The sequence below is a fragment of the Babylonia areolata genome, chromosome 20 (genome assembly GCF_041734735.1).
Source record: "Babylonia areolata isolate BAREFJ2019XMU chromosome 20, ASM4173473v1, whole genome shotgun sequence".
Taxonomy (NCBI): domain Eukaryota; kingdom Metazoa; phylum Mollusca; class Gastropoda; order Neogastropoda; family Buccinidae; genus Babylonia; species Babylonia areolata.
Window position 1 is genome coordinate 29205746 of NC_134895.1, and position 27947 is coordinate 29233692.

Here is a 27947-nt window from a genome sequence, read left to right on the forward strand (position 1 = left end):
GTCACCACTTCAAACTTTCCACTCCAAAGTTAAAAAAAAAACTTCCATAGTTTAAAACCTTCAAATCTGGTTAAAAAGGTTCACTTCTTTTAAGAAGTCCATCAGCGCCCACGGAGGGACATCACGAAACAAAGTCTTCAAAGAAACCGCCGTGTAATGTCTGCGTCTAACATCATGCAGATCCCAACAGTCAAGGAGCACGTGTTTCACGGTGAGAGGCTCGTCACAGGGAACGCATCGAGGGGCCTCCTCCCCCTTCAACAAGTAAGAATGAGTAAAAAAAGTGTGCCCCGTACGCAGTCTGCACAGCACAGATTCCTCCTTTCTGTTCTTCACCCCCGAAGGGAGGGTCTCCCCCAGGTCCGGACGGATCTGGAAGAGCTTGTTGTCCATCTGGGTGTTCCACTTCTCTTGCCAAAGATCCTTAACGTAAGTATTGACCTTCCGCTTCCTGTCTGTATAGGGTACCAAGGATCTGGACAATTCTTTCTTTACAGCGTTCCTGGCCAGCAGGTCCGCCCTTTCGTTACCACGAATGCCAACATGTCCGGGAACCCAGGCCAACACAACCTCGTATCCTTTCTTCGTTGCGAGAGTAAAAGTTTCATAAAATTCCAGCAGTTTGGGATGAGTGATATTCCTGCAGGCGATCGCCTCCAGGGCTGATAAGGAGTCGGAAAAGATCATGAATCTCTTCTGTTTGGAAGAGAGAACCATTTTTAACCCCAGGACCAGTGCGGTCAGTTCCGCGGTGTATACCGAGCTGTCAGACAGGATGTGTTCCGTTGAGGGCCGGTCAGGAAAGGCGGGACAGAACGCAGATGCGGCGACTCCGTCCCCCTGACTTGGAACCGTCAGTGAAGATGCCTTGAAAGGTGGGGAATTTGTGGCACAGTTCCGAAAAGTAGGTTCTGTAGGCCAGAGAACTGGTGGTGTCCTTACGGTACGAGGCCAGATCGAATCGGACCTCAGGTGTTGTAAAGGTCCACGGGGGGCTGTCAGGGAACTTAGAGAAATCTGAGATGCCACTGACATCCAGATCGGCATTTTCCAAGTGCGGCTGAATGCGGAGTCCGAGAGGAGGTATGCAGTTTGGGTTGTCTGTAAATTTCTTATCGAAAGGGTTGTTGAATACAGCATCGTAAGCAGGGTTTGTAGGTTCCGAAAACAATTTCAAATAATAGTTCAGGGTCAGCTTCAGTCTGCGGTTGGAAAGAGGCGGTTCCCCCGCCTCTGCGTACAGGCTGTGCACAGGGGTGGTGCGGAAAGCACCTAAGCTGAGACGGAGCCCTTGGTGGTGTACAGGGTCCAACAGTTTCAGGTAGGACGGTCTGGCCGAGCCGTATACAACACTTCCATAATCCAGTTTGGACTGGACCAGGGCTCTGTAGAGGTGCAAGAGAGTCCTCTTATCAGCACCCCAGTTCGTGTGTGCCACAACTCGGATGATGTTCAGGGCTTTTAGGCAAGATATTTTCAGCTGTTTAATGTGGCTGAGAAAATTCAGCTTCTGATCGAAGACGACCCCTAGAAATCTGGCTTCCTTGACCGCCGGGATGGTGGATGTTCCCAGACGGATTTCAGGGTCCTGATAGAATTGGCGAAAATTATGAAAGTGGATGCATTCAGTTTTGGAGGACGAAAATGTGAAGCCATTCTCCTCTGCCCAACACTGGATTTTGTTGACGCAGAGCTGAAGCCGTCGCTGGATGCTGGCGTACGTGCTGCCGGTTGCATATAAGGCAAAATCATCCACGAACAGCGAGCTGTCCGATCCTTTCTGAACGGATTGAACGATGTCATTAATTTTGATGCTGAACAGAGCCGGCGACAGGATGCTCCCCTGCGGGACACCCAGCTCCTGCTCGTGAATGTCGGACAGGGTGGTGCCGACTCTCACCTGGAATTGTCTGTCTTGTAAAAAATTGTGGATAAACTGAGGCAGGTGTCCTCGGAAGCCGAGCTTGTGCAAGTCGGAAAGAATACCAAATTTCCACGTGGTATCGTAAGCTTTCTCCAGGTCAAAAAATATGGCCACCACATGTTGTTTGTTGACGAAAGCATTTCTTATCGTGGTTTCCAGACGAACCAGATGGTCAACGGTAGAGCGATGCTTGCAGAAACCGCACTGTTCCTTCGCCAGAAGGCCGTCGGTCTCTAGTTTCCACATCAGTCTACCGTTGACCATCTTCTCCATCAGTTTGCAGACGCAGCTGGTCAGTGCAATTGGGCGGTAGTTGGAGGGGTTCGAGGGGTCTTTTCCCGGTTTCGGCAGCGGGATTATGAGGGCTTTCCGCCAGGAGGGTGGAAAGAAGCCTGTGACCCAGATGTGGTTATAAACTTTAAGCAGGGTGTCCAGACAGGTTTGGGGGAAGGTGCTTTAGGAGTTTATAATGGACCTCGTCCATTCCTGGACAGGAATCCGTACAGGTCTGAAGGGCAGATTTAAGTTCGTTCATTGTGAAAGGAAGGTTGTAATTCTCTGTGTTGTCGGAAAAGAAGTTACATGGTGTTTTTTCTGACAGGTTTTTGGTTTTAAGAAAGCGAGCAGATTTGTTAGCAGATCTCGAGTTCTGTTCTATTGTGGAGGCAAGCAAATTGGCAACTGCTTTCTTCTCTGTGACCAGAGCGTCTGAAAGTTTAAGATGGTGGAAGGTCGGGCATGCGTTTTTGCCCTTAATTCTTTTTAAAACCCTCCACACTTTCTTCTTGGGTGTGTTGGAGGTTAAGGAAGAGCAGAAATCTCTCCAAGACTTCCTCTGGCTCTTTTTAAAAACATACCTGGCTTTCGCCCTCAGCTGTTGATGGGTTCGAACGCTATCGGACTCCGGTCTCCGAAAGACGCGTCGCTGCGCTCTCTTCCGAGACTTGCGGGCCTCCCGACATTCCGCGTTGAACCAGGGTGTTCTAGGGACCTGAGGCTTGGAGGTAGACGATGGACTGCTGCTTTGGCGCAATCTAAACGATCCGAGTCAGAGCGTCAGCAGGGTCCTTGCTTTTCATACTGTTTCTTCCTGCAGCTCCGCTCTTATCTTGGTGGTAAAAAAACTCCAGTCTGCTTTGTCGTAGTACAGGCGGTCAGGCAGAGAGTCACCTTCTCCATCTGTGGGGCGGAGGACGACAGGAAAGTGGTCACTCCCGTGCAGATCGTCGTGCACTTTCCACTCGTAGTCCAGGACCAACGATGGATCGCAGACCGACAGATCTAAACACGAGAGCTTTCCAGAGGACAGATGCAGGTAAGTGGGAGACTTGTCGTTAAGACAGCACAAGTCCATGTCAGAGAGAAGGTTTTCTAAGAGAAGACCTCGGGCTGATGTCATCTCACTTCCCCAGAGCGGGGGAGTGTCCGTTGAAGTCGCCCCAACAGTAAAAACGGACGTGGGAGCTGGTCGACCAGGTTCATGAGGTCCTGCCTCAGAACACGGACGGAAGGGGGAAGGTAGAGAGAGCAGACAGTGATGGTTTTCTCGAGCGTGACTCTGACTGCCACCGCCTGTAAAGGGGTGCTTAAAAGAACTGTACTGTATAAAAGGGACTTTCGAATAAAAAGAGCGACACCTCCCGTCAACCCCTCTTGCTTCGGTTGAGCGGGTTTAAAAACGGAGTTAAAACCAGAGAGAGATAAAACCTTGCCATCTCTTTGCAGAGTCTCCTGCAGTGCCAGCACTGAAGGTTTCAAAGCACGACAAAGCAGCTGGAGTTCCTGGAAGTTGGCATAGAATCCCCGGATATTCCAGTGGATCACTGCCATTAAAAAGGTTTTTTAAAAAAAATAAAGCAGCAGCCTATTCCATCGCTACCCCCTGCTCCTCCACTTGCGGTGGCTCAAAGTCCACCAGGATGGAGTATTTGTTTTTTGACATAAATTTTTCGGATTCCGACCGGGTCGGAATATCCACCACCTCGGCCCCTCCCGATCCCGCCGAGGCCGCAAACCCTCCCCTCCTTGAGTTTTGGAGGTACGGTGGGCTTCCGGCCACTTCCGCCAGCCCGAGGGCCAGGCAGACGAGAGGCGGGGCGAGGGGCGCCGGGGGGTGGGGTGGGGCGGGAGGCGGACAACGTGCCTCCGCCCGAGGCTTTTCTCTCCCGCCCAGCAGCCCCTGAGGACTGCCGCGCAGGATGGGAAGGGGTGGACACAGCGCCTCACCCAAGGGCCAACGGTTCCGACGAGGCGGTTAAGTCGTCCGTCTGCGTTCCTGTGGACGTCGTCTGGACCGCGACGTCCACCGTCCTGGATCTGATGACAGAGGCATACGACGCCTTAGGCGACGCGGCCTCCACCTGTTTCCTTGCCTCAAAGAAGGAAATTTTCTGTTCTGTCTTGACTTTCTGGATTTGTTTTTCTTTCTTCCAGGCGGGGCAGTCCTTCGATGAGGACGGGTGGCCACCTCCGCAGTTCGCACACAGGCTGCACTGACGCAATCGCCCTGGTGCGCCGCCTTCGAACAGGTGCCACACGCCTCTTCCCTCCCTTACATCTGTCTCTCACGTGTCCGAATTTCTGACACTTAAAGCATCTCAGAGGGGACGGTACGTACAGGCTGACATTAACTAGCAGGTATCCGACCCGAATGTCCTTGGGGACATCCGGGCAGCAGAAGGTGAGGAAGAAAGTGTTGGTCGGGACTCTGTCCGACCCCTTCCTCACCGTCACCCTGTACACATCGGTCACTCCCTGAGAGGACAGCTCGCTCTTGATCTCGGCCTCAGACACACCTTTCAACTCGGGCATCTGATGACTCCCTTTGAGCAGTTGAGACCTTTGTGAGGGGAAATCTTCACTGCCCTATCCACGAAAGTGGTCACCTTGAGAAGGAGCTGTGTCTGTCTTTTGGATTCTGTCTGTACTAAAAAACGCTCCGCTCCTCAGCCTCTTGATGGATCTGAGCGATCCTGCCAGACACTGAAAGCCCTTCTGGACAGCGAAGGGGCTGAGAGCCGACAAGGGCTTGTCGTCATCAGCGCCCTCCATCACTAGCCACGATGGCCAAAAACCCGAGGTCTCAACGACCTCCGACTCAGAGTCTGAGTCGTCCGTTCCCTGTCGTCGTCTTTTTCCGAGTTTGGGGGTGTGTGATTGTTTAGGATTCATGTTGAAAGAAAAATGTGAATTCATCCCTCCCTTACCCACCCACCATGGGGTCCAACTTAGGGGCCAGGGTCAAGGGAACACCAGCTTGACCCCTTCCAGGTTTCGGGAGGGATATACAACCAGCAGCCCAGCTCCAACGTGCTCCCCCCCGATCATGCCCAGCTCCCGGGGACAGAGAGCCGAGCACTACGGGGGTTACCTTCGTCAGCCACTAAACTGCCAGTCTTGACCCAGCCCCACGAGGGGGTAGCCGATTGACACACACGGGCCAATGTGTGCCGCCTGTCTTAGGAGAGGTCCGAGCCAAAGGGATGTGTTGAGAGCAGCGTGCTCTCCTCAATCCCCAGGATCTCATTCCCCTCCATCACAGGTCGCGCGCACGGCAAACACGGCGGGCCTAAAGAAGGCCGCAGAGAAAAAAAGAATGTGGAAAAGAAGCTTGATGGGGAGCTGAGGACAGAAAAGAGGCGGTTTAAAAGAAGAACAAAGATAGCGAAAGGGACAGTGGGTCACGTTTAGTTTGGGCCTCACTCACGACCTGTTCGGCATGGGAAGCCCCTATCAGAAGCACTGATGCCCCCCGCCGACATAAGCTCGCTCGATCACTGGCCCACTAAGCCTCCCGACCACGACAAGGTAGTGACCCTCCCCGGGAGTGGGTCAGGAGAACACCAGCCTGACCCCCTCCAGGTTTCGGAGGACCTTCCAGAAGACAGATGAAGGTACGTGGGTGACTTGCCGTTAAGACAGCACAGGTCCATATTGGAAAGAAGGTTTTCCAAAAGAAGACCTCAGGCTTGATGTCACCTCACTTCCCCAGAGCGGGGAGTGGCCACTGAAGTCGCCCAACAAGTAAAAACGGTCATGGGAGCCTGGTCAACACAGGTTCATGAGGGTCCTGCCTCAGAAACACGGACGGAAGGAGGATGACACAGAGAAACAGACAGCAATGGTTTTCTTAAGTGTGACCTCTGACTGCCACCGCCTGTAAAGGGGGTGCTTAAAGGAACTGTACTGTACAAAAGGGACTTATGTCTAAAAACAGCGACACCTCCTGTCAATCCCCTCTTGCTTTGGTTGAGGCGGGTTTAAAAATGGAGTAAAACCAGAGAGAGATAAAAACTTGCCGTCTCTTTGCAGAAGTTCTCTTGCAGCGCCAGCCACTGAAGGTTTCAAAGCACGACAAAGCAGCTGGAGTTCCTGGAGATTGGCATAAAACCCACGGATGTTCCAATGAATGACGCCATTAAAAGGTTTAAAAATAAAGCAACAGCCTTATCCATCACTACTCCCTGCTCCTCTGCTGTGGTGGCTCAAGGTCGGCCAAGACCGCATATCTATTTTTTGTATTCAAAGTCCTGTCTGATTCCGACCAAGCTGGAATATCCACGACGAGGCCGCAACCCTCCCCCTCCTTGGGTTTTGGAGGTACGGGGGGGTTTCTGGGCACTCCCACCAGCTCGAGGGGGCAGGCAGACAAGGGGCGGGACGAGTGGGGAGGGGACGGGAGGCGGACACCATGCATCCGCCCGAGCTTTCGCCCCTGCCCAGCAGCCCCTGAGGACCGCCGTACAGGATGGGAAGGGGTGGAACAGCGCCTCCACCCAAGGCCAATGGTTTTACCAAGGGTCGGTATGTCGTCCATCTGCGTCGCCTGTGGACGTTGTCCGGTATCAACAACGTCCACCATCCTGGGTCTGACGACAGAAGCGTATGACAGTCTTGCCTTAGGCAATGTAGCCTCCACTAACTTACGGGCTTCAAAGAAACAATTTTCTTCTCCGTCTTCACCTTCTGGATTTCTTTTTCTTTTTTTCCCAGGAGGGGCAGTCCTTTAGACAAAGAACGGGTGGGCCGCCTCCGCAGTTTCACACAACGGGCTGGACTGATGCACTCGCCTGGTGCAGCCACCTTTGAACAGGTGCCACACACCTCTTCCTCCTTGCAGCAGTCCGCACGTGTCCGAATTTCTGGCACTTGAAACACCGTAGAGGGGATGGCACGTTACAGAACTTACGTTCACTGCGGTATCGACTCTTATGTCCATGGGGACATTCGGGCAGCAGAAGGTGAGGAAGAATGTGTTGGTCGGGACTCTGTCTGACCCCTTCCTTACTGTCACCTCCGTAAACATCCATCACTCCCTGAGATACTCCTCTCAACTCAGGGCCATCTGATGACCCCCCTTCAACAGTTCAGTGCTTTGTGAGGGGAGATCTTCACCGCCCTATCCACAAAAGTGGCCGCCTTTAAGCAGAAGCTGTGTCAGCCTTTCAATGTCATCTCCACCAGCCTCTGATAGACTTCAGTAGCTGCCTGCCCAAACTTTGAAGCCTTTCTGGATGGCGAAGGGGCTGGAAGCTGACAAGGGCTTTGTCATCATTCAGTGCCCTTTTCACCACAAGCCACGACGGCCAATATCCAGAGGTCTCCCTGACCTCCAATTTGGAGTACAAGTCATCCCTTCCTGGCCTTCCTTTTTGCATGTTTAGGGGAGGGGGTGACTGGATAGAAGCCATGTTTTTGGATCGTTAATTCATCCCTCCTTACCCCACCCACCATGGGGTCCAACTTAGGGGCCAGGGTCAAGGGAACACCAGCTTGGACCCCTTCCAGGTTTCGGGAGGGACTTACGACCAACAGTCCTAGCTCCAACGCGTTCCCCCCCCAACACCCCCCCCCCCCTGACCCCCCCCCCCCCCAAAAAAAAAACCTTATTCAGCCTGAACAGCTACAATGGCTATGTAGGTTGTCAACTAAGACCTGGGGGACTAGCGCAGTAAACCCCTTAGAAGCACTATGATGCCCCCGCCAAATAGCTCGCTCAATCACTGGCCACTAAGCCTCCCGACCACAAGGGTAGTGGACCACCCCCCAGGAGGACTTTATCTCCTGACTAGAAACATATAGGCTGACATAGGGGAAACTGCAAGCTTCCCCCACCTGGTAGGCTGAACAGAGGTGCTATGTTCCGAGTGGGATGCCTGGGTGACCATAAGGTTACCCTGACTGACACGAGCTCAGCTCTTCCATCTGATGCGGTGGGCATCCGCAGTAGAGTTACAAATATGTAAGGTAAGGGATGCTGGGCTGAGTCCAGGAGGATAGGATCTGGGGTTCATCACTGGCCCTTCCGGCAGCCCAGAGTGTGCAAAGGGAGTACCATATATGGATAGAATGGGGGTGAACCTACCTGTGAGTGCAAACCATCCTGTGAGCCCATCCCCAAGGTTCACTGGCACACATGGACTTCAAGGAAGGGGAAAAAAAAAAAGATAAAACTTGTCCAGGCTGGCGGAAAGTTCTGACCTAGGTGTCCCAGGACTGCCCTGACATTTGTGTGCCTCCCCCAGCAGGGGAGACCAGCCGGATAGCAGGACCACCTTACACATGCATGCCTCCCCCAGCAAGAGAGACCGCCAGACAGCGGCGACACCTGACAAGCAGATGGGGTCACATACCCAGTATCCCCTCCAGTAGACAGACTACTATTACTAGGTGACCTGATCTGGTTTAGAGCACAAGAGCGTGGCCCCTCCAAGGCCATAGCTGTCCGCCCCCACTGAGAGAGGTGATTCGGCATGTAAGGGATGGAGTGAGAGCGGTGCCACCACTGAAAGCCTTTCTGTGAACAGAGAATAGAGGGCTGAACCATACCCATGTGACAGCATGTCTGGCCTATTAGATTATGAGTGAGATATAATATATATATATATATATATAATTTTTGTGTGTGTGTGTGTGTGTGTGTGTGTATACTTTTTTTTCTTTAGGCACAGTAGGGGCACATCCCTCAACAAAACCATCCTCACTTGGGATGAGTTTTTCATATCAAGCCCCCATTCTTTGGAATCAACTTCCTCAGCCTCTCCGTCACTCATCTTCACTACAATCTTTCAAATCCAGTCTGAAGACCCACCTTTTCCCCTCCTGAACAATTCTCAACAGCTCTTTCCCTTTTCCCAGTATTAACTTCTTCTTCTTTGTTTGTGGGCTGCAACTCCCACATTCACTCGTATACACGAGTGGGCTTTTACATTTTAGGCAGCCATACTCCGTTTTCAGGGGTCCAGTTATGAACTAAAATGACTATTAGTGAGTGAGTGAGTGAGTGAGTTTTGACAGTTTCAGAATCCAGAATTTGTTGGTTGTATTTCTGATTGTGTTTATTTATGATTGTGTGCCAAGACTCGTGTGTGTGTGTGTCTGTGTGTGTTGGGGGGGGGAGGGGGGGGGGATGAATAATTCTTAATAATGTTTGGTATCTTGTGTTCATTTCTTAACTTTTTGATATTCATGTATGTCTTCTATTTGTAAACGCCTAGGGCTTTTTTTTCAAGATTATGCGTAAACGCTCATGATATAATAACAATAACTTGGGGTCAGGCCCAAACTCAAATCCCCCATGGTCCCCTTTCCTAACTGTGTAAGGAATTTGAGCTATCTCGCCTCAATGTGTCTACAAAGACACATTGACCCAATCGCAAACTAGAAGAACCCGTGGGTCCTGGGACCTGAGATAGCCTCCCAAAAGAGCACTACCCAACGTCACGGGTTGCGCAATCGCTAGAATAGTTAGCGATGCTCCGCAATGGGGAAAATTTATTCCCCAAGTATTGCGGCGAGTCCGTAAGAAGGAAGGAACAAAGAAATGTCTGGAATGGTCGGTAAGACCACAGGACAGTGTAGTCAGTAGAAGAGCAAGGCGAATTTCACAAAACATGAAATAAAATGTCACAAACAGACGCAAACGAAAACATCCAGGAAAGCCGCAACAAACAACAAACAGCATGAAAATAACATTTCTAATGCATAAAAAGTTGGCAAAGACAGAGCACACTGATAATGTCACTTACCCGAAAAATGGCTGCCACTGAGAATGACTATTTACCTCCTGCCAGAAATGGGGTTTCATTGGCTAGCAGACAGCAGTCTGATGGCAAGATGCCTTATCACTGAGTTGCCATGGACATTTTGGCCAAGAAGAGCAAACAGATAGGCCTGGTTTGCATCAGTTTTGACATAGTATGGTATATGACACAAATGCCAGTTTTTGTGTGTTGTGGACCAAACTCTCCTATAGAGGACAAGGAGGACATATACACGATCATCATTCAGTACACACATATAAAACCTTTTTTTTTTTTTTTTTAAAGCACATTTGAAGCAAAAGAATGTGGAACGTCTTCACAACATGCATTACAAGCCTCCAAAACAAACACAATTCCCACCAGTAGATCAGACAACTCACAATCTGTCCAATGTCGTAGCCCAGGCAAGAAAAGTACACCTGTGTTGTACTTCTCCCAGTGGGAAATCACAAAGCAGACCATGATGCCAACCACAACGAAGTAGGTCCTATAGACACACACACCATGTTCGCCCCGCCCAAAGATTGAATACAGGCCGACTGGCAGAAAGAGAGTGGCCCAGCTGTCCAGACCATGGTCAAACAGCTCCCAAGTGGAGAGCTGGTTTTGGTACGACGTGCTTGCTTTCCATCAATACCATCTGCCCAGGGAGAAAAAGTCAGCTTCAGTTGATTTCTGGTTTATACTTGGCAATTAACATTTTCAATGATTGCAGTCATTTCTTTGTTCACTGAAGCTAAATTAAGTCTATGTTGCTGCAAATGACCTTCCAAAGAACCCTGTTGTTGCGCTTGGAGTCAGCAGCATGGAATTCTACCAGTACAGGAATGTGAGAGGGACTGAATCAAAAAAGCAATACTGTAGCTTGGGGGTGTGGTAGTGAGGGGGACTGCAAAAGCCCCTTGTGTGATGGGGGGTCTGGGGAGCAAAGCCCCCCTGACGCTGACCAAAAAAATTTCTTTACAAACCCAAATAAGTGTGCAGGAATCACCAATGTTTTATTGTTCTGCATGTGTCAATATTAACTGGGTTTGGGGTGTTTTTTATGGCACATAAACACACAAAGAAAGAACAGTGAACTGCTTGTACTGGAGATGAAGCTTTGGTACTTTGGCTATGATCCCAGATCTAAATAACATATACTGGCTGCAATCAAGTTCATCACTGCATCTTTGGCTGATGTAATTTAAAGCAATGTCAAATGTTGCAGTTTTTTGTTGCAAAGGCCAATGGCCCTTGTGTCTAGACAGAAACATAGTGTCCATATGTGTTGTGAGTGTGTGTGTGTTGGGCTGTGTCTGCAAGTGTCTGTGTGGGGGGGGGTGTCATGTGCCTGCATATAACAGTGTGTGCATGCATGTGTGAGTGTGTGTATGTGTGTGTGTGTGTGTGTGTGTTCCTAGGCAATGGGAACATCTGTACAATGTGTATGTTTCATGTGGTTCTTTTCTTTTCTTTTTTTCCCTACTTTGCAGCTCCTCCACAATCACAACCTAAATGGAAAACTCTTGGAATTATGTCTTTGGAATTTGGTACCTGTCCTGTACATGGCAGATGACTCATTACATTGACCTAAGAAATGTGATAAATACATTCACTCAGCATGTAATATATTAACATGATGCAGATTCAATGGTAGACATATTACAGGGTTTACTGAGTTTAAATTCTTGGTACTACAAGTATGATAAACATTATATGGAAACATATTTCAAACCTCATTTCACACATAGTATTGTTTTTTGAGACAAAAAAGAAAGAAACAGTCAACACTAAGGCTGACGTCTGTGTTGTAACTGCTCCTGGTATATGAATATAAAGTCAACTTTACCAAAGAGAAAATCACATGTGACTGTGTAGCTCATGCTTACTAAATTTGCATGCATGCATGTGTGCATGAAAATTAAGTGAGTGTCTATGTATGCATGTGTATAAGTATGTGCTCAAATGTTTACATAACTTATCTGTACTTACCCAGTGTATGGGACAAAGTTGCAGATGGCTCCTATAAGCCAGACCCAGTTAGGTATTGGTGAATATTCAGGGTGGTCCTGGCTGGATGCATAGAAGTGAGGGTCGTAATATGTCATGATGGCAAAATTGAACACCAGCATCAAAAAACCACTCAGAGTCAGCAAGTTGGGAGCAATCCATAATGGAATGATCTGAAAAATAGTTGCACATCCCTAGATCACTTCAACAATGATAAAGTAAAACAAGGGAAAAAGGAGGAGTTTGTATTATACTTCATGTTTGGTGATACATATACTTACCATATCAAACTGATGCAAACTAGGCTTAACGGTTTGCTCTGCTTGGCCAAATTTCGCACAGCTAACAGTGAAAGGACAACCCGTCTTGCCCAGTTCGCTCTTAGCCAATCAAACGCCTCTAAAAGCTACAAGTACTGAATCATTCCATGGCCATCGAGAAAATGCCCCGTGAGAACCATGGCAGAGACGCGGGGATGGACAGGCGGGCATGAGTGTGACATGGTAAGTATATGTATCACCAAACATGGAGTATAATACAAACTCCTCCTTTTGGTGTCATATACTGTACCATGTCAAACTGATGCAGAATTTAAAGCAAACGGAGGAGGGCAACGCCTACTGGTTCGCATGGACAGCCCTTGTAACTGAGACAGCAGTGTTAGCCATGACAAAGGAAATCCCCTTGGAACCGTCAACCCTGGTCAAACGGAAATCACTGAGGTAGAAGTTGATGAAGGGATTCTCAAACCGCAAGAAGGCTGCCTCCAAGACATGCTACAGTGAGGGAGATGAGAAGACGTCTCTGAGAAGAATGCCTGTGGCGAGACCTATCCCAATAGTATTTGAGACACCGAACAGGGCAAAGATGCCTATCCTCATCGTCTTGGGCAAGAATATCAGACAAGGTCTGACCCTCGGAGAGGGAGAAGGGACCTCGGGGTCTTGGTTCTTAGCCAGGAACTCTGAAAGGAAACGGAGGGTGATGGAACCATCTCTGTGGAAGGCCAGATCTTGTGGCATTCCACTAAGACCATGTATCTCGCTTCTACAATGACCCATGGCCAGCAACAGAAGGAAACTGGTCTTGAGGGTGAGTAAGTTGAAAGAATAGTACCCAAAGGCTCAAAGGGTTGCTTTTGAATGAAATCAACTTTTATCAAGCACCAGAAACAAGTCCCACAGGGCACTCTCCTGGGTTTCTAGCTTCCTTCAGAGAGAGCAGGAAATCCGCTTCAAAGGCAGGATCACCTAGATGTTTGATTGTGGTACAAATGGCAGACCTGTACCCTCACACAGAACTAGCAGACAGGTTGAGAACCGAGGAGCAGTGAGCCAGAAAGTTGGCCAGCTGCATGCTTGTAGGGTTTGTAGGGGAACATCCTAAGCCGTACACCACCGCAACCATTTCTTCCAAAGAAAGTCATACAAAGCCTCAGTTCCCACCCTCCTTGCTTTGGAGACTATGGAGAGGAGGTCAGAGGAGGCGCACCCTTTGATAAGCACCGCCGACACAGAGGCCGACCAAGGTGGTCGAAGACTTCAATGGTGGTGCTGACAGTTCCAACCGCACAGCAGCCACGCGTGCAGGTGGAGCACGAGGATGGAATGAGGAAACCCCGAAGGAGGCTGCCTTAGCAGATGAGGTTTGGTTTCCAGTTCCAGGGGTGGAACGTGTGTCAGAGACTGAAGGTCAGATACCAGGGCTGGGCTGGCCATTTCGGCGCAATGAGAATTAGCTGTGGGCATTCCGAACTGGCTTTCCAGATCACCTCGGACAGAATTGGAAAAAGGAAACGCGTAGGCAATCAGACTGCTCCAGTCTAGAGACAGAGCATCCACTGTCCACGCTTCCGGGTTGGCGACTGGAGAGACATATGTGGGAAGTCTCTTGCTGAACTTTGTGTCAAAGAGGTCCACCATCAGCTGAAATCACTGCTCCCACATCCCTGAAGGGTGTCCTTGTCCAGGGTCCACTCTGTGTGGATGACACTCTTGGACCTGCTGAGTGCACCTGCCAAGATGTTGGCTTTTCCTGCTATGTGTCTCACTGAAAGTGCAATGCCCTTGCTGTGGCACCAACGGAGGAGAGCCTCAGTCCGCAGGGAAGAGGTCTGTGCCGAATGCGCTTCCCCCCCTTTTGTTCACATAACATGCGACAGTTGTGTTGTCCATGAACAAGTGGATGGTCTTGCCAGTGGCCTCCCCCGTGAAGTGCAGGAGAGCCCTGCGAACTGCCTCCAGTTCCAGAACATTGATGTGGCATAGGCGCTCCTCCAGGGACCAAGTCCCTGCTGCAAGGAGTGAGTCCATGTGGGCTTCCCAGCCCAGGGAGGAGGCATCTGTGAAGAGTGCCACTTGAAGTGTAGGTGGGGCTATAGGCACCCCCTGTGTCCAAAGAGGGGTTGCTAACCACTCTGATGTCACCTTGAGGAACCACTCACCCAGACATATCTGGGTATCCCCATGGTTGGGTTCTCTGGGACTACCGTAACCTCAGTGCCCTCCAAAGAGGGCGCTTGAGAACCCTGCCAAGGGGGATGAGGGGTGCCATGGACTCCATCATGCCCAGAAGAGATGAAAGTGTCCATCATGCCCAGGAGAGATGAAGTGTCCACGCTGTTGCCCGACAGAGAGGACTATCATGGATCGCGTGTCGAATCTCATCCCTAAGAAGTCGAAGGACTGACATGGGGACAGATCGCATTTCTCCTGGTTCGTGAGGAAGCCCCTGTTGGCAGCAAAGGTCTAGAAGTCTCACTGTATGCCTCTGACACAGGGCCTGCAACTGGGCCAGATGAGCCAGTCATCCAGGCACACACAGAGATGAATGGATCCCAACCAGATGATGGACACCAATTCCCGCACCACCTTGGTAAACAGGAAAGAGGAAAGGGACAGACCAAATGGGAGGGCAGAGAACTGGAACGACTTGTCCCCTCCACAGGAAACCTCAGGTACCGACAGGACACCGGATGAACTGAGGATATGAAAATAAGATCGGTAGAGGTAGCCCAATCACCCTGTTGAATGGACTCTTGAATCTGTGCCTATGTGTCTTAAATTTGATTTTGGGGAGGAATTTGTTGAGGGGTGATAAGTCCAAGACTGGTCTCCATCCACCCGAGACCTTTGGAATCACGAACAACCGGCCATAAAAACTGGCCCGGGTCCAAGAGTTGAAATATCACCCCTATGAGGAGTAGGTGCAATATCTCTAAGACACTCTCCTGCTCGACAGAGCTGGACACATAAGGAGGAGGAGTGGGTCTTAGAGGAGGGCGGTCCTCTGCCCAAGGCAGCATGAACCCCGACTCTAGCACCAACACAATCCAGTCGTTGAGTCCCAGAGCATGCCACTGATGTGCGTGCCGGGACAGGTTTCCTACTTGGAGGGGCTGGACAACTGGAAACGCTGAATCAAAGCCCAGTTATTGGGGATGCTGCCTTCTGGCTTTGGGAATGGCTGGTCGGCTTTAACAGACATGAGGTGGTTTTTCCTCTGCCATTGATTCTGTGCATGCTGCTTCGACTTAGGTGCCCTGGTGGCTGGTCTCTTCAATGGCACCGAACCCTGACAACCCTGGGAGGTGTGGGCAAAATATGAAGCCACCTCCCTGCTTGTCTCTGCCCTGTGGCTGACGAAATGGGGTGCATACTGGCCAAAGAGGGAGTGTTGCTGTGATGGGATGGTCCGCAAGGCAGCCCTCTCCTCCAATGGAATGTTGGAGAGGTGGAGAACGGCATCACGCGAGCCAGCACAGTGCTGAAGTGAAGGCTGGTAGCTGTGTCTGCGGCCGCTGTGAGACCAGAGGCTACCCTACTGCCAAAAGTGTTTAATCTCTGGTCGGTGAAGAGGCCTGGCAGGACAGAGGAAGGCAATCCCATGTCCTGATGAACAAGACGATGTTCCGACAGCTCAATGGCCCTGTAGAGGAAAGCATCAAAAAGGTATAAGCCGTGGAAACCTCAGGGAGGCAGCAGTGGGCCAATCTGTTCCACTCTGCTTATGTTTTAAAGGATAGATTACCTGAAGAGGGGAAGGTGCTGCGCTGCAAGACCAACATCCTGTCCTGCGTGAAGGGCTCCGCTTCCATGTAGGCAGAGTGGTCTTGTGTGTACAAGGACCACACCCCGCCTTTGGAGGAGTCTTTGAGGAACTTGCCTGGGGGGGAAGGCGCCCGGGGCAGAGAGGGACTCCCTGCCTGGAGGAGGGATAAAAGGAGCAATCCTGACAGTGCAGGCTGGCTTATTAAGCCATTCCTGCACCACTTCTGGCACTGAGTCGTCTGGTGGTTCTGGAGCTTGAGTCACATTGCCTAAGGAGGGCCAAGGGTGACTATGTAGCTTGACGGAACAACTCAGCATGTGTGACCCAATTGGGGAGGGTCAGTTCCAGCTCAGCTAAGTCCGAGTTTGGTTCAGGCTGGTCCCTAGGGAGGCGTGGGCTCAGTCTGTCACCCTAGGATGGGGGTGAAGAGTGCTCATCCGTTTGATTGTCCTCCTCCGAAGACAAGAAGCTCCCACTCTTGCTCCCAGTCCATCCCCTGCTGGGTGCCATCCCAAGTGGATGTACCCGCTGAGGCGTCCTGTGAGCTGTGGTCAGCCCAGCACGATGAGCTGGGACGATCCCAAGCAGGGGACCATGGTAGCAGCTGTTAATTCCTTGACGCCTGAAGAGGACGGGGAGTGCGTGGACCTTAGGTCCAACCACGCTTGGGATGGCGGGTGTCACACGTTCTCAGTGAGGGCATCCCTGGATGCAAGTGGGACCCATGAGTGCGTGTGAGGGGACAAACCACCACTCATCTCCCTGTAGGACCAAGGGCTGGGTAGGTGGGAACTGCTGGCTCCCTGGGCCGAGTGGGGTGAGTCGGCAGGGGTCGGTCTTGACAAGGAGGTCGTTGTGACTGTGGAGGTCACTTGTGGGGTGACTGAGGCCCAATTTGTTGACTGAGTGGCAATATTGGTCGAGGAGCTCGACCTGACTGACAAGAAGTCGATCCCACTTGTCGAGGCTGTGTGGTGTCACCCCTGTGAGATGTGCTGGGTTGGAGAGGATGAGGGATTGGCCCCCTTGTTCTTCTGGCATCCCAGCATGCACCATAGGTGCGCCCCAGTACGGGTAGAATGGGGAAACAACCCAGTGGGTGCCAGCCCTCTCTATGACCGCAAACCCCAAGGGTCACTGGCACCTTGACCTCCATGAAGGAAAAACCTGGCCAAGACAGGAGGGGAAGGTCAGGTCTGACTTGGGTTTCAGTACCGCCAGAAAGACCGGCAGGCTGACCGCCCCGGAACTGGCCTGACACGCGCGGGCTCCCCCAGCAGGGGAGACCCGGGACCGGATAGTGGGAAGACCTGCAAAGCAGGTGGCCAAGTGCCCCCAAATCAGATGGCGGTGGGGGATGGGGCTCAGCAGTGGAGGGAGGAGGGGGAACAGCAATCTCTGAGTGGGGACCAGGATAACGGCAGGGCGCGGCCTCCACTTGGGAGTTCATGCCTAGCTGCGAGTCCCCACAGGCCAAGAGAGGAATTGCCACTCCCTCTTTTTCCTGCCTCATGCTGGGACACCCTTGGGAGGCGACGCTTAGGCACCTAGCAAAAATCCGATCCCCAAAAGAGAAAGGAAAGACAGGATCGACTGAGAGGTAGAGAAATAAAGTATGATTTGAGGGTGCAGAGTTTAAATCGAGTACACAAAAGGTAAGAACACAATAAATCAAGCGCATGCAGCAAAATAATGCCAAATGAACACGCTTAATAGACAAAAAAAGCGTTAAACCTGACATGATGGTGTCGAGAGCCTTGGCCAAAGGAATGATTCAGCACTTGTAGCGTTTAGAGGCGTTTGATTGGCTAAGAGCTTACCAGGTAAGACAGGTCGTCTTTTCACTGTTAGCCACACGAAATTTGGCAAGCAGAGCAAACCAATAGGCCTAATTTGCATCAGTTTTTGACATGGTACTGTATATACACACCAAAAATCCACCTTTGATAAAATATTACATATCATAGAGTTATTCAAAATAACTTATTTTGCTAATCCTTCCACATCAATTCATAGTTTTTCAAAATAAATACATTAATTTTTTCAAGAACTTTTTTTACACAAATCAGTTTGGGGGAAGGGTTTCATGAACTTTTAAAATTTCCACTTTTAATCTTTTTTTCATTTTTTAGTTCCACATAAAAAACCCCCCCTTTTTAACCCCAAAAGAACATGATAACAATGCAATACAAAAGAAAAAAATTTTACTTTGAATCATAGCCAACTTAAATAAAACAATAAAAAAAAGGGAAAACAATTCTTATAACTGTCCCCTTTTTTCTCTAAATAAAATAAATAAACCAAAACCCAGTCCGAAAAAATAATCCCTTCAAATGTTTTCATTAAATTTTTTGGGGGACTTTTCCCCTTTTAAAAGTTTTTAAAAAAAAAATAAAGCAAAAAATGCCCCAGGGAAAATTTTTTCCAAAAATTCAAAATTTAAACATTTATTTTTACGGGTCAAAGTTTCTGTCCAAAACTAAAGTGTTTTTTTTTTTTTTTTTTTTAAGGGAAAAAATCAGTGGATCGAAAAATTTCGCAAATGAGCAGGATGTCTCAGCACCTTAGAAGGTTTTTTCCCACTTTTTTTTTTTTTTGTTCTCTCTTTTTTTTTTTTTTTTTTTTTCTTTCTTTCGTTCCTTCCATCATCATTTTTCCCCTTTTTCTGTTGTCTTCCCCTTTCTTTTTCTTTTTTTTTTTTTTTTTTTTCTCCTCATCTCTTTTTCCCTTCCTCTCTTCCCCCTCTCTTTCTTCCCCAGGGTAATCTTCTTCTTCCCAAATTGTCATGCCCCAAAACATTGCCAAGGTCATGCAACATATAAATTTCCCACAAAACAGGTATTTCGTGCACAATGTAAAAAAAGGGCAGGTAGACATGATCTCATTCTCTCTCTTTTTCTCTCCTGTGGAGGCATTAGTTTTAAAACGGAACGTCTTTAAATTTTTACACATTTAAATTGACCACTTGATTTTTTTTTATGGATCCGAAAAGTTTTCGGGTTTATTTTGGGTAGGCAAAAACAAAACTTTGAAATTTTAGATCCTTTTTTAAAAGATAAAAACACAGTTTCTTACACTTACCATTTTTTAAATTTTAGAAATAACAGTTTTGCTATAAACGAATCGTTTTTTGTTTTTTTTTTTTCCTTTTTTCCCATGATCGGGGATACCCATTTTCGTTTTTACCAAACGACGCTACTTTTTTAAATTCAGGGGAAACAGTGTATTGTAACAGGAGAGAATGAACTGTTTCCCCTTTTTTCCAAAAAAGGTAAAGAAAAGTTTTGGGGAAAAAAAGAGAAAAAGGGGCTTTTCCCAATGAAATTTCAGTTTCTTGACACCATTTCCCCCGGGTTTTTTGTGTTTGAAAACCCCCATTTTGCAAGCAAAAAAATTCTTTGGGGAAATTTTGGGGGATAAATTTAAAAGGGGAAAGAAATTTCCCCGACGGGATTCTTTTGTGCTTTCAAAAAAACTTTTGAAATAGTCTTTTTTATTGAGCTATTTTTTGCGTTTCCAAAATTGTGTTGCACAAATTTCATGGTTTTTGTTGGGGAAAAAGGGGTTTTTGGGATTGTTTTTTTTAGTAACGAGGGGGAAACCCTCTTTGTTGAAAATGTTTTTTGGGGAAACCTTTTTGTGGGCATCGTTGGATAAAACGTTTCCATTTTTTCTGGTTTTGCTTTTAAGAGGGCCCTTTGAAATTAAAAAAGGGAACCCCGGGGCAGTGCCCTGTTTGCGTTCTACTTTTTCGTATGTAAATTACTTTTCCCAAAGCGCCAAAGATCCCCCCACGATAAAACCCCTTTTTTTGCTCCTTTGGGAAAGTGTAACACATTCCCTTTTGTATTTTAAAAATTTTTGTTGTTCCAAAATAGCGGTCCTTTTTTAAATTTTTTTCTATCGGTTTTGTCTTTTTTAAAAGAACGGCCAACTCCCTTTTATTACCCTCCCAAAAAAATGATTAACAAAATTTCCAGCTTTTTGATGTCTTTAGGTAAGAAAATACAAAAAAAACTGCAAAAACCTGTCCTTAAAAGGGTGACATTTTTTGTGTCCAAAATCTCCAATGCGTTTTTTGTCCTCTGGGGGTTCTAGCGCCCCAATTGACCAGGAACATTTGCTGCTGGGTTCGATGGTTTCATATTCAACCCCACCATCTTCTTGTAAAAGTCTGAGGACGCCTCTTTTCTTTTTTTTCCCAAAAAAGCTTTTTTATTTTTAAAACCCTTTTTTTTCCACAAAAACCGAACATAAGTGTTTTAAAGGGGCTGAGACTTTAAACGGGGAAAAGCCGATACTTGCGGGAAACTGTAAAGAACGGTGCCAACAAAAACGTCTTGCCAAGAAAACCCTTTTACCGCATAGTAAAGGGTTTTTTCCCGTTCCCATCGTTTAAAATCCCCATTTTTTAATTTTTTCGATTTAGTTTTCCCATTTTTCCCTTCCCATTTCCAAAATTTTCCCTTTGCCTCTGAGAAATATACCCCCAAATTTTTTCAGCCTTTTCGGGCCCTTATGGGAATGCTTTTTATTCGCCTGTTTAAATGTTTTCCCCTTTTTAAAAAAACCCAGCCACATTCCCTCTGTTTTAAACTTTTATTTAATTTCAGACCTGAGATTCTTCAAACTGAGATACAATGCCCCTTAGCTATCCGGGAAGTCCTGTTTTATTTTTTTGAGTTAATGTTGTATCATCCCGCAAACTGTTTTATTTTTGAAGGGTTTACTTTCTTTGCACCAAACCCCCTAATGGCGCAATTCAATTCCTTTAATCTCTTAATTTTTTCAAAATTTTAACGCCAGTATTTCTACTGCAAATACGAAAAGAAGGGGGCTTTTGTGGGCATCCCGTCTTATTCCTCCCTTTTGGTGGAAACCCAAACAGATAGCCATCCACCCCTTTTGAACCCCAACTTTGTGTGTTTTTCCCTTACAGTAGAAACAACATTCCTTTAAAAATTGGGCCCCAAAATTGAAAAAAATCTATGCTTCAATGAACAACTTTTTAAAATTGTTTTCCAAAAAAGGGTTTAAAAAAACTAACAACAAGAACCCCTTTTGAAATTTGTTTTAAATTTAAAGGGGTTTAGTTTGGAAAATCAAAAAAATTTTCAATGAACTGCGATTTTCTTTCCCCTTTTTGAAAAACCCACTTGGTCTTTTATTACCCAAATGTTCTGATGACATTTTGGAGTCTCGGACAAGCGGTTTTCGTGACTATCTATAATACTGGGGGTTTTTGAGGTAAAGGTTAAAAAATTTTTTTAATTATTTTGTCCAGGGGGGGGCCCTTTCCCTTTTTTTGGATAAATGTAACAATTCCTTTCTTCAAGAGAAAAAGGGAACCTTTCCTTTCCTTTATGGCTTTTTAATCCGAAAAGGAATGGCGTTTTTTTGTTTTGTCCCCCAAAAAGTTTTTTTAAAAATTCTGGGGTGAAGGCCCCTCACACCCCGGGGCCCAAAAGTCTTTGGGTTTTTAAGTTTGGGGTTTAAGCTACTGTTAAACTCTCCAGAGGGTTTTTTCTTTGTTTTACAGAGGTCTTTTTTTTTCTACTGTAAGTACTGGAAATCTTCGTTTTTCCAGGGAAAGGCATCTTATGTTTCCCTTTTTTATCTAAGGGTTTAATCTTTCTTGTAAACCCCTGTTAAAAAAATTTCTCGGGGTCTGGTTCAAATATTGTCTGTGGATTGTCTGTCGGGTTTTGGTTTTTTCCCAGAGAAAAATTACGTTCGCGGGGGTTCCCTTTGGCCCTTTCAAGGCGGGGAAAGGGATTTTGGTTTTTTTCCCCCGCCTCTAACCACTTGACCCCTTGAACGAAAACTAGGGCACCCTTGGGTTCAGTTAGTTCCCCGTATTCATTTTTTTTTTTAGTTGTTTTGGCCCTTTTATTATCAGGGTTTTTTTTTTTAAGAAAGCTTTGGGGTCCCGATTTTGGTTTAATGTTTGTTGCAGCATTTTAAATTTTTGCATGTTTTTTTGAAGCCCTATTTTTTGGGGATTTTTGAATAGTTTTATACAGTGGACTTGTATTTAACTTTTAAAAAATTTCCCCGGCTTTTTGTTTATTTTCGTTTTTTATAAATTTTTAGAAAAGTAATCAAAAAAACGTTTGTTTCCCCAGAAAACTTTTTTCGATAAACAAAAGAGCTATTAAAATTCCAGTATCCTGGGCCACTTTTAAACCCCGTTTGCGCCGAATAAATTTCTTTTAAAAAGTTTTGGGGGTCTGAGTGGGGAAATAACTCAATTAAATGTTTTTTTGCACGAGTGATTGGGGAAAAGGCGAGAAAATAAAATCAATTCCCTTGCTGGGGAAAGGATGGGCCTTTACCAAGTTATTCTTTGACGTCAGGGTGGATAGACTCCATGTTCTTCCGGTCCCGGGGAAAAATAACATTTCCCTAAGCAAAACAATTTTTTCGTGGGGAAGGGGGTTTTTTCCCCCCGAAATTTTTTTTAGATTGGGGTTATTGTTTGTTGAAAAACACCCCAGTACCCACAAAAGGGCGAAGGGGGTTTTCTTTAGCAAGGCTGCCCCCGTTGGGTTTTTGGGAAATTTTAATTTATTTTACAGTCAAGTTTTTCGCAAAGCAAATTTGCGGAAGGTTAATTTTTTTTGTATTCCGACCCCTAATTATTTGAATTTTCTCTGCCATGAATTAATTCTGCCGAATCCGCCCTTTAATTTTTAAAAGAGGGTAATGAGTCCCATTGCTTCTGTTTGTTCCTGGGACTACAGAAAATGCTTCCCACCAATGGGGGGTTTATCGATTTCGTGCATCACAAACATCTGTAACGTAATGTCCCTGCAAACAGCTATGTCCCAACTTTTTTTTTTCTGGGGAAATCAAATACAACCCTTTCTTTTTTCTTATTTTTCAGACCCCGCACATTTTAAATTTCCAAAACATATATTTTGGTTCATAACGGTTTTTAGGAAAGCATTTCTTCAAATTTCGTAGCAAAATAAACCAAAATCTATTAAACAAAAATCACAAGCCCTTTTAAAAAAACCAAGGGGGCCCGGGGGGAAAGGTCAGACCGGTGGGGGGAAAAACACGTGCTAGGGGTCGGCCCCCACCTGCATGCTGTCTGCTTTTTCTTCCTTTTCCCCCTTGGGTTTGGGCCCGGGGCCACTACAGTTTGGGCCCTTGCCCGCGGCCAAATGGCGTTGTTTAAAATTCACTCCTCTCCCTTTTTCTTTTCTTCCAGCAAGGCTCTTTTTTCGGTGTGTGCGCGCCCGGGGTTCACGGGGCTGGCTTTCTTTCTGGGCCCGGCGTGTTGGGTCCCCATCACCTCTTCGCACACTGGCACTTGCCCCCCGCTGGCAGGGCAGGCTGGATGACCGCTGCCCGGGGGCTCACATGGGTGCCCGGGGGTTTTTAACCTTTTCCCCAACTTCTTCCCCCGGCATTGAGGGGGGACCGAAGAGGGTAAATCCATTATTTTATGCCCCTGCTGCAGGCAAACCCTTTTCAAACCACCTTCCCCCCTTTACAGTTACCGCCCCATGTTCCCCCCTGCAAAGGGATTTGTTAAAAACCTTTTTTTTGGGTTTTTTCCCTTTTTTTTCTTTTTTTGGGTAAATTTCTGCAGTGGGAAAACACCAAATTTTTATGACTGGGGCCCCAGTTTTGTGACTGTACCGGGGATGTACACAACGGCGGGCCGTTTCAAACTGGGGGGCCCGTTGGGCCCCTCGGGGAATCCTAGCCAGCTCATTTCTGAGAGATGACCCGTAGATTTACCCCTATCTTTTTCAGAGCTGTTTCTATTATTTCGTTATGATACAAGCGGGATGTTATTCACCCACAGCGTTGTGGTGGGATTTTCATCCCCCTGGTCCTTGTTAACAAAAGTATTCCTATCCAGGAGAGACACTCGTGCTCCCCTAAACAGGAACCCTTCCAGTAACAAATGGTCCTCTTACTTCTTCATTTCGCGGATATATCCGCCACAGACCGCGAATCCGCTGCGCCCCTCCGAATTGTTTCTCGACCGCACGCAGCCTCCGCGGCAACACAAATGTCATACACTGTAGGTAGCGTCTCGTATGTAGGAGTGCCCTGGTAGTAATGTATACTGGTTCCACGCCCGGCGGGGCTGGCGTAGGCGCCGCCATTGTGGCTCCAACACTGGAAACTGCTTTTCTCCTGGTCTTTTTCGCTCGGTCCACACACAGATGTCGGCGAAAGGAGCACCGTATAAACACACAGTGTACTAATTCGCTTTTCTCACTTACAACCTGGAGCTAAATCCTTAGACATATCGAAGCCACTATGTTTTTGCAAAAAAAAAGCACAGAGCACAGAAGAGCGTGGCCTGCCGACATCGAGGCCAAACCGAAGTCCAACTAAAGTGTTTCTTTCATACATAATCTAAACCTTTGTTCATCTGTTTAATCTGGGTCATTTTTGTTACCTAGAACTTTAACGTTCTTTGTGGTGGCAATCACCTGACCAGCAAGCGGCAGTGTCTGCAGGTTGGGTATCTCTAAACAAAGTAAGTTTTAGTTTAGATTAGTGATTATTGATATTAGGTAAAGTTTTATTAGACTATAGGATAATAAGAAAAAGATCACTGATCATCAGAAAATCAAAAGTATATCTACACTTAATCCATCATATTTATACTGTTTCAGAGTTTCATTGATAGGAACGATCCATGGTACAGTCATAAAATATCAATATGATTACAGTTGGTGGCAATTGCATTTCTGAATGTCTTGCGTAACTTGGAAAATTACTGTGTTGGAGTTTATTGAATGATCCATGGGACAGTCATAAATGTGGTAACAGTTGGTGGCAATGCTTAATATTGAATAATGTGTTGTATAACTTGTTATGCATAACACTGTAAGGGTATTGTTGGTGACATTTACTACAAATGTCAATTTATTGAAAGTTTGTAAAATTCCATTCCAGTACTGCAATGTGTTGGTGAACACAGAAAATTGATTTGTCATTGTCTTTTAGTAATTTTAATGAAATACTTTGATCAAAAGGACATGACATTGATTCCATTACATTATGGTCAACTCATCCCTTCTCACGGAACGTTTCCATCCACTTTCAAAACTGCAATAGTCCGGCCTCTTCTGAAGAATCCAAACCTTGACGCAAACATTTTGAAAAAACTATCGACCAGTTTCCTATCTCCATTCCTGTCCAAACTCCTTGAAAAAGCTGTCCTGAAGCAGGCTCAACAATCATCTTTGTTTCAACAATCTCATCCACCCATTTCAGTCTGCCTATCTTACTGACCTCAGCACCGAAACCACTCTCCTCCACATCCTGAATAACCTACTGCTTAGCATCCGACTCAGGACTGATCTCCCTTCTCACTCTTCTCGACTTGTCAGCTGCCTTTGACACGATAGACCATTCAATCCTTCTTTCCCGTCTTCATTTTACATTTGGTATCAACGGCACTGTTCTAAACTGGTTCAAATCTTATCTCACTGATCGATTCCAGTCTGTCATTGTTGATAATTTCCAGTCTGAACCCGTTAAAATTGAACATCCCACAGGGATCTGTTTAGGCCCAGTGCTCTTCACACTGTACACTGCTCCTCTTGCTGAAATTATCAACCGCCATGTCAGTCACCATTTTTATGCTGATGACACTCAACTCCAGAAGAGTGATACACCTGAAAAACTGTTGTCGCTCTTGCAAGAAACATCTAACTGCTTCCTGGATATTCAAAATTGGATGACTCTAAATAAGTTACAATTGAACGCGGACAAAACTGAAGCAATGATCATAGGAACTAAACAAAAACTCTCTTCCATTACAACTAAATACAATCAAACTTGGCAGTACATCCATCCCTCTGTCCTGTTCAGTCAGGAACCTCAGCGTTGTCCTTGACAACACACTGTCCATGCAAACATTTATCAATCAGACATGTCAATCCTGCTACTGTCAACTGCGGCGCATCAGTTCCATCCGGAAATATCTGTCCATTGACGCAACATCTGAGACTTGTCGTTTCTCTCTTCTCTCCTCGCCTTGACTACTGTAACTCTCTATTGTCTGGTTTGCCTGCTTCATCCATTCCAGTCCCTTCAGCGCATACAAAATTCTGCTGCCCGACTCGTCCTCAGAAAGAAAAGATCTGAGCACACCACTCCCTCTTTTGCAACATCTCCACTGGCTCCCTGTCTCACACCGAATAAAGTACAAGATCAGCACTCTATGCTACAAATGTATTCACAAATCAGCCCCTTCCTATCTCTGTGGCTGCCTTCACCTCTACACTCCATCTCGCTCACTACGATCAGCTTCGGATCCACTCCACTTACATATACCCAGATTCAAACTCTCGACTGTTGGCCACCGTTCTTTCTCTGTCTCTGGACCTTGCAATTGGAATGAACTTCCTCTTTCGCTTCGTCAAGTCTCCACACTCAGCTCTTTCAAGTCTGGCCTTAAAACCCACCTCTTCCCAAAGTAGCCTCCCTTCCCTGCCTCTTCCTTGTCTTTTTAGGTTTTTTTCAGTTTTAGAGTTATGCTTGCGTGAGAATGACTGGTGCGAAAGCGCTTTGATTTGTTTATGCACAAGATTTAGCGCTATATAAGTACCATTATTATTATTATTATTATTTAATTCAATGCAAAAACTAAGAATAAAGTATATGGATCAAGAGGTGGAAAGTAGGATGTAACACGTTTTTAAAAAAGGGTTGATTTGGGCGAAGTTCCTGTCCCACATAATACCTTTGGAAATGAAACCAAAATTAAAACGATGCCGAAATTGTAAATTGGACAAGAAATGATCAGGCACGGTGATGCTTGCTCGTTAAAACAGACAAAACCATAATACTATTATGCAGCCATTATGTTAGCTAGCCCACACGAAAATGAAAAGTACGCAGTAAGAGACTAGGAAACGTACTTTGAAGATTTGGGGGATACATAATGCCATTAAGTACCATCATTATTATTATTATTATTATCATCCCTTGTTACTGGTCACCACAATCTGTGACAGTATTTTTCCACTTGTAGATTTCAAGAGAATGCTAAGACAATTCGTTTATCTAAAATTCCAGTTAATACCGTCAGCTTTCCGCTCATGTTAGTTTTTGAGAGACATATTCTTCACAAAAACAAGGTCTCTGTGCAGCTGTGACAAGTTTTTCTTACTTGAGTGGAGAAGACCATGACACAGTGCAAGACAGCCATCGCTTGCTATGCATACCAACTTCCTATCTGGAGGAACTATACAACCAACATGAGCATAAATTAGATTTTTAAACCCACGACCCTAACCCAAGCACAAATCAGTTTTAAAGGTTAAAAGTTAAACTGAAACTTTTTTTGGTTTTGTTTTTTTTATACTTCTTCCACCTCATGTCATCTGATCATGGATTTATTAGACACACACACACACACACACACACACAAACACACACACATATATATATATGTATCTTTATATATATATATATTTATATCTTTTAATCAATGTGCACAGCTCCGTCATCATTTCATTAACAATCACTTTAAAGTTTAATGCTGGACAATGTACGTATGTATAAAAGTACAGTATTTTCAGTTACAGCATCTAAACACATTGCTGTAACTGTGTAAGCAGATATGAACCTATCTCAATGAATAAAATTTTTTTTCTCTTTTTAAAAGTAGTAAATAAATACTAACCTAGGCTCTTGGAATGTCAAACTAACAAAATACCTAAATGTACAATTGTAAGAAAATCTTTTATTCTTCTCAATATCTAAACAAAAAAACAAAACAAAAAAACAACAACAACCAACCAACCCAAAGCAACCACCTTAATTAAGTAACTCAACACTGACAATTTCACACAATATTGCACTTTTTTCCCCTTTCAAATCAGTTAATAACTTCCTATAAATATACCATAATTCCTTTTCCAAATGATTCATTGACTAATAAGGTCGTAAATATT

General features: G+C 46.3%; 1 protein-coding gene across 1 annotated transcript in view; it reads right to left on the bottom strand.

Annotated features, from left to right (window-relative positions):
- Positions 1–27947, bottom strand: part of LOC143295381 (ethanolaminephosphotransferase 1-like) — a 62893-nt gene that overhangs the window by 26598 nt on the left and 8348 nt on the right. Inside the window, 5 exon segments of the mRNA XM_076607048.1 lie at positions 10347–10368; positions 10370–10553; positions 10556–10606; positions 11941–11954; positions 11956–12131. Coding sequence (XP_076463163.1) covers positions 10347–10368; positions 10370–10553; positions 10556–10606; positions 11941–11954; positions 11956–12131 — 447 coding nt within the window.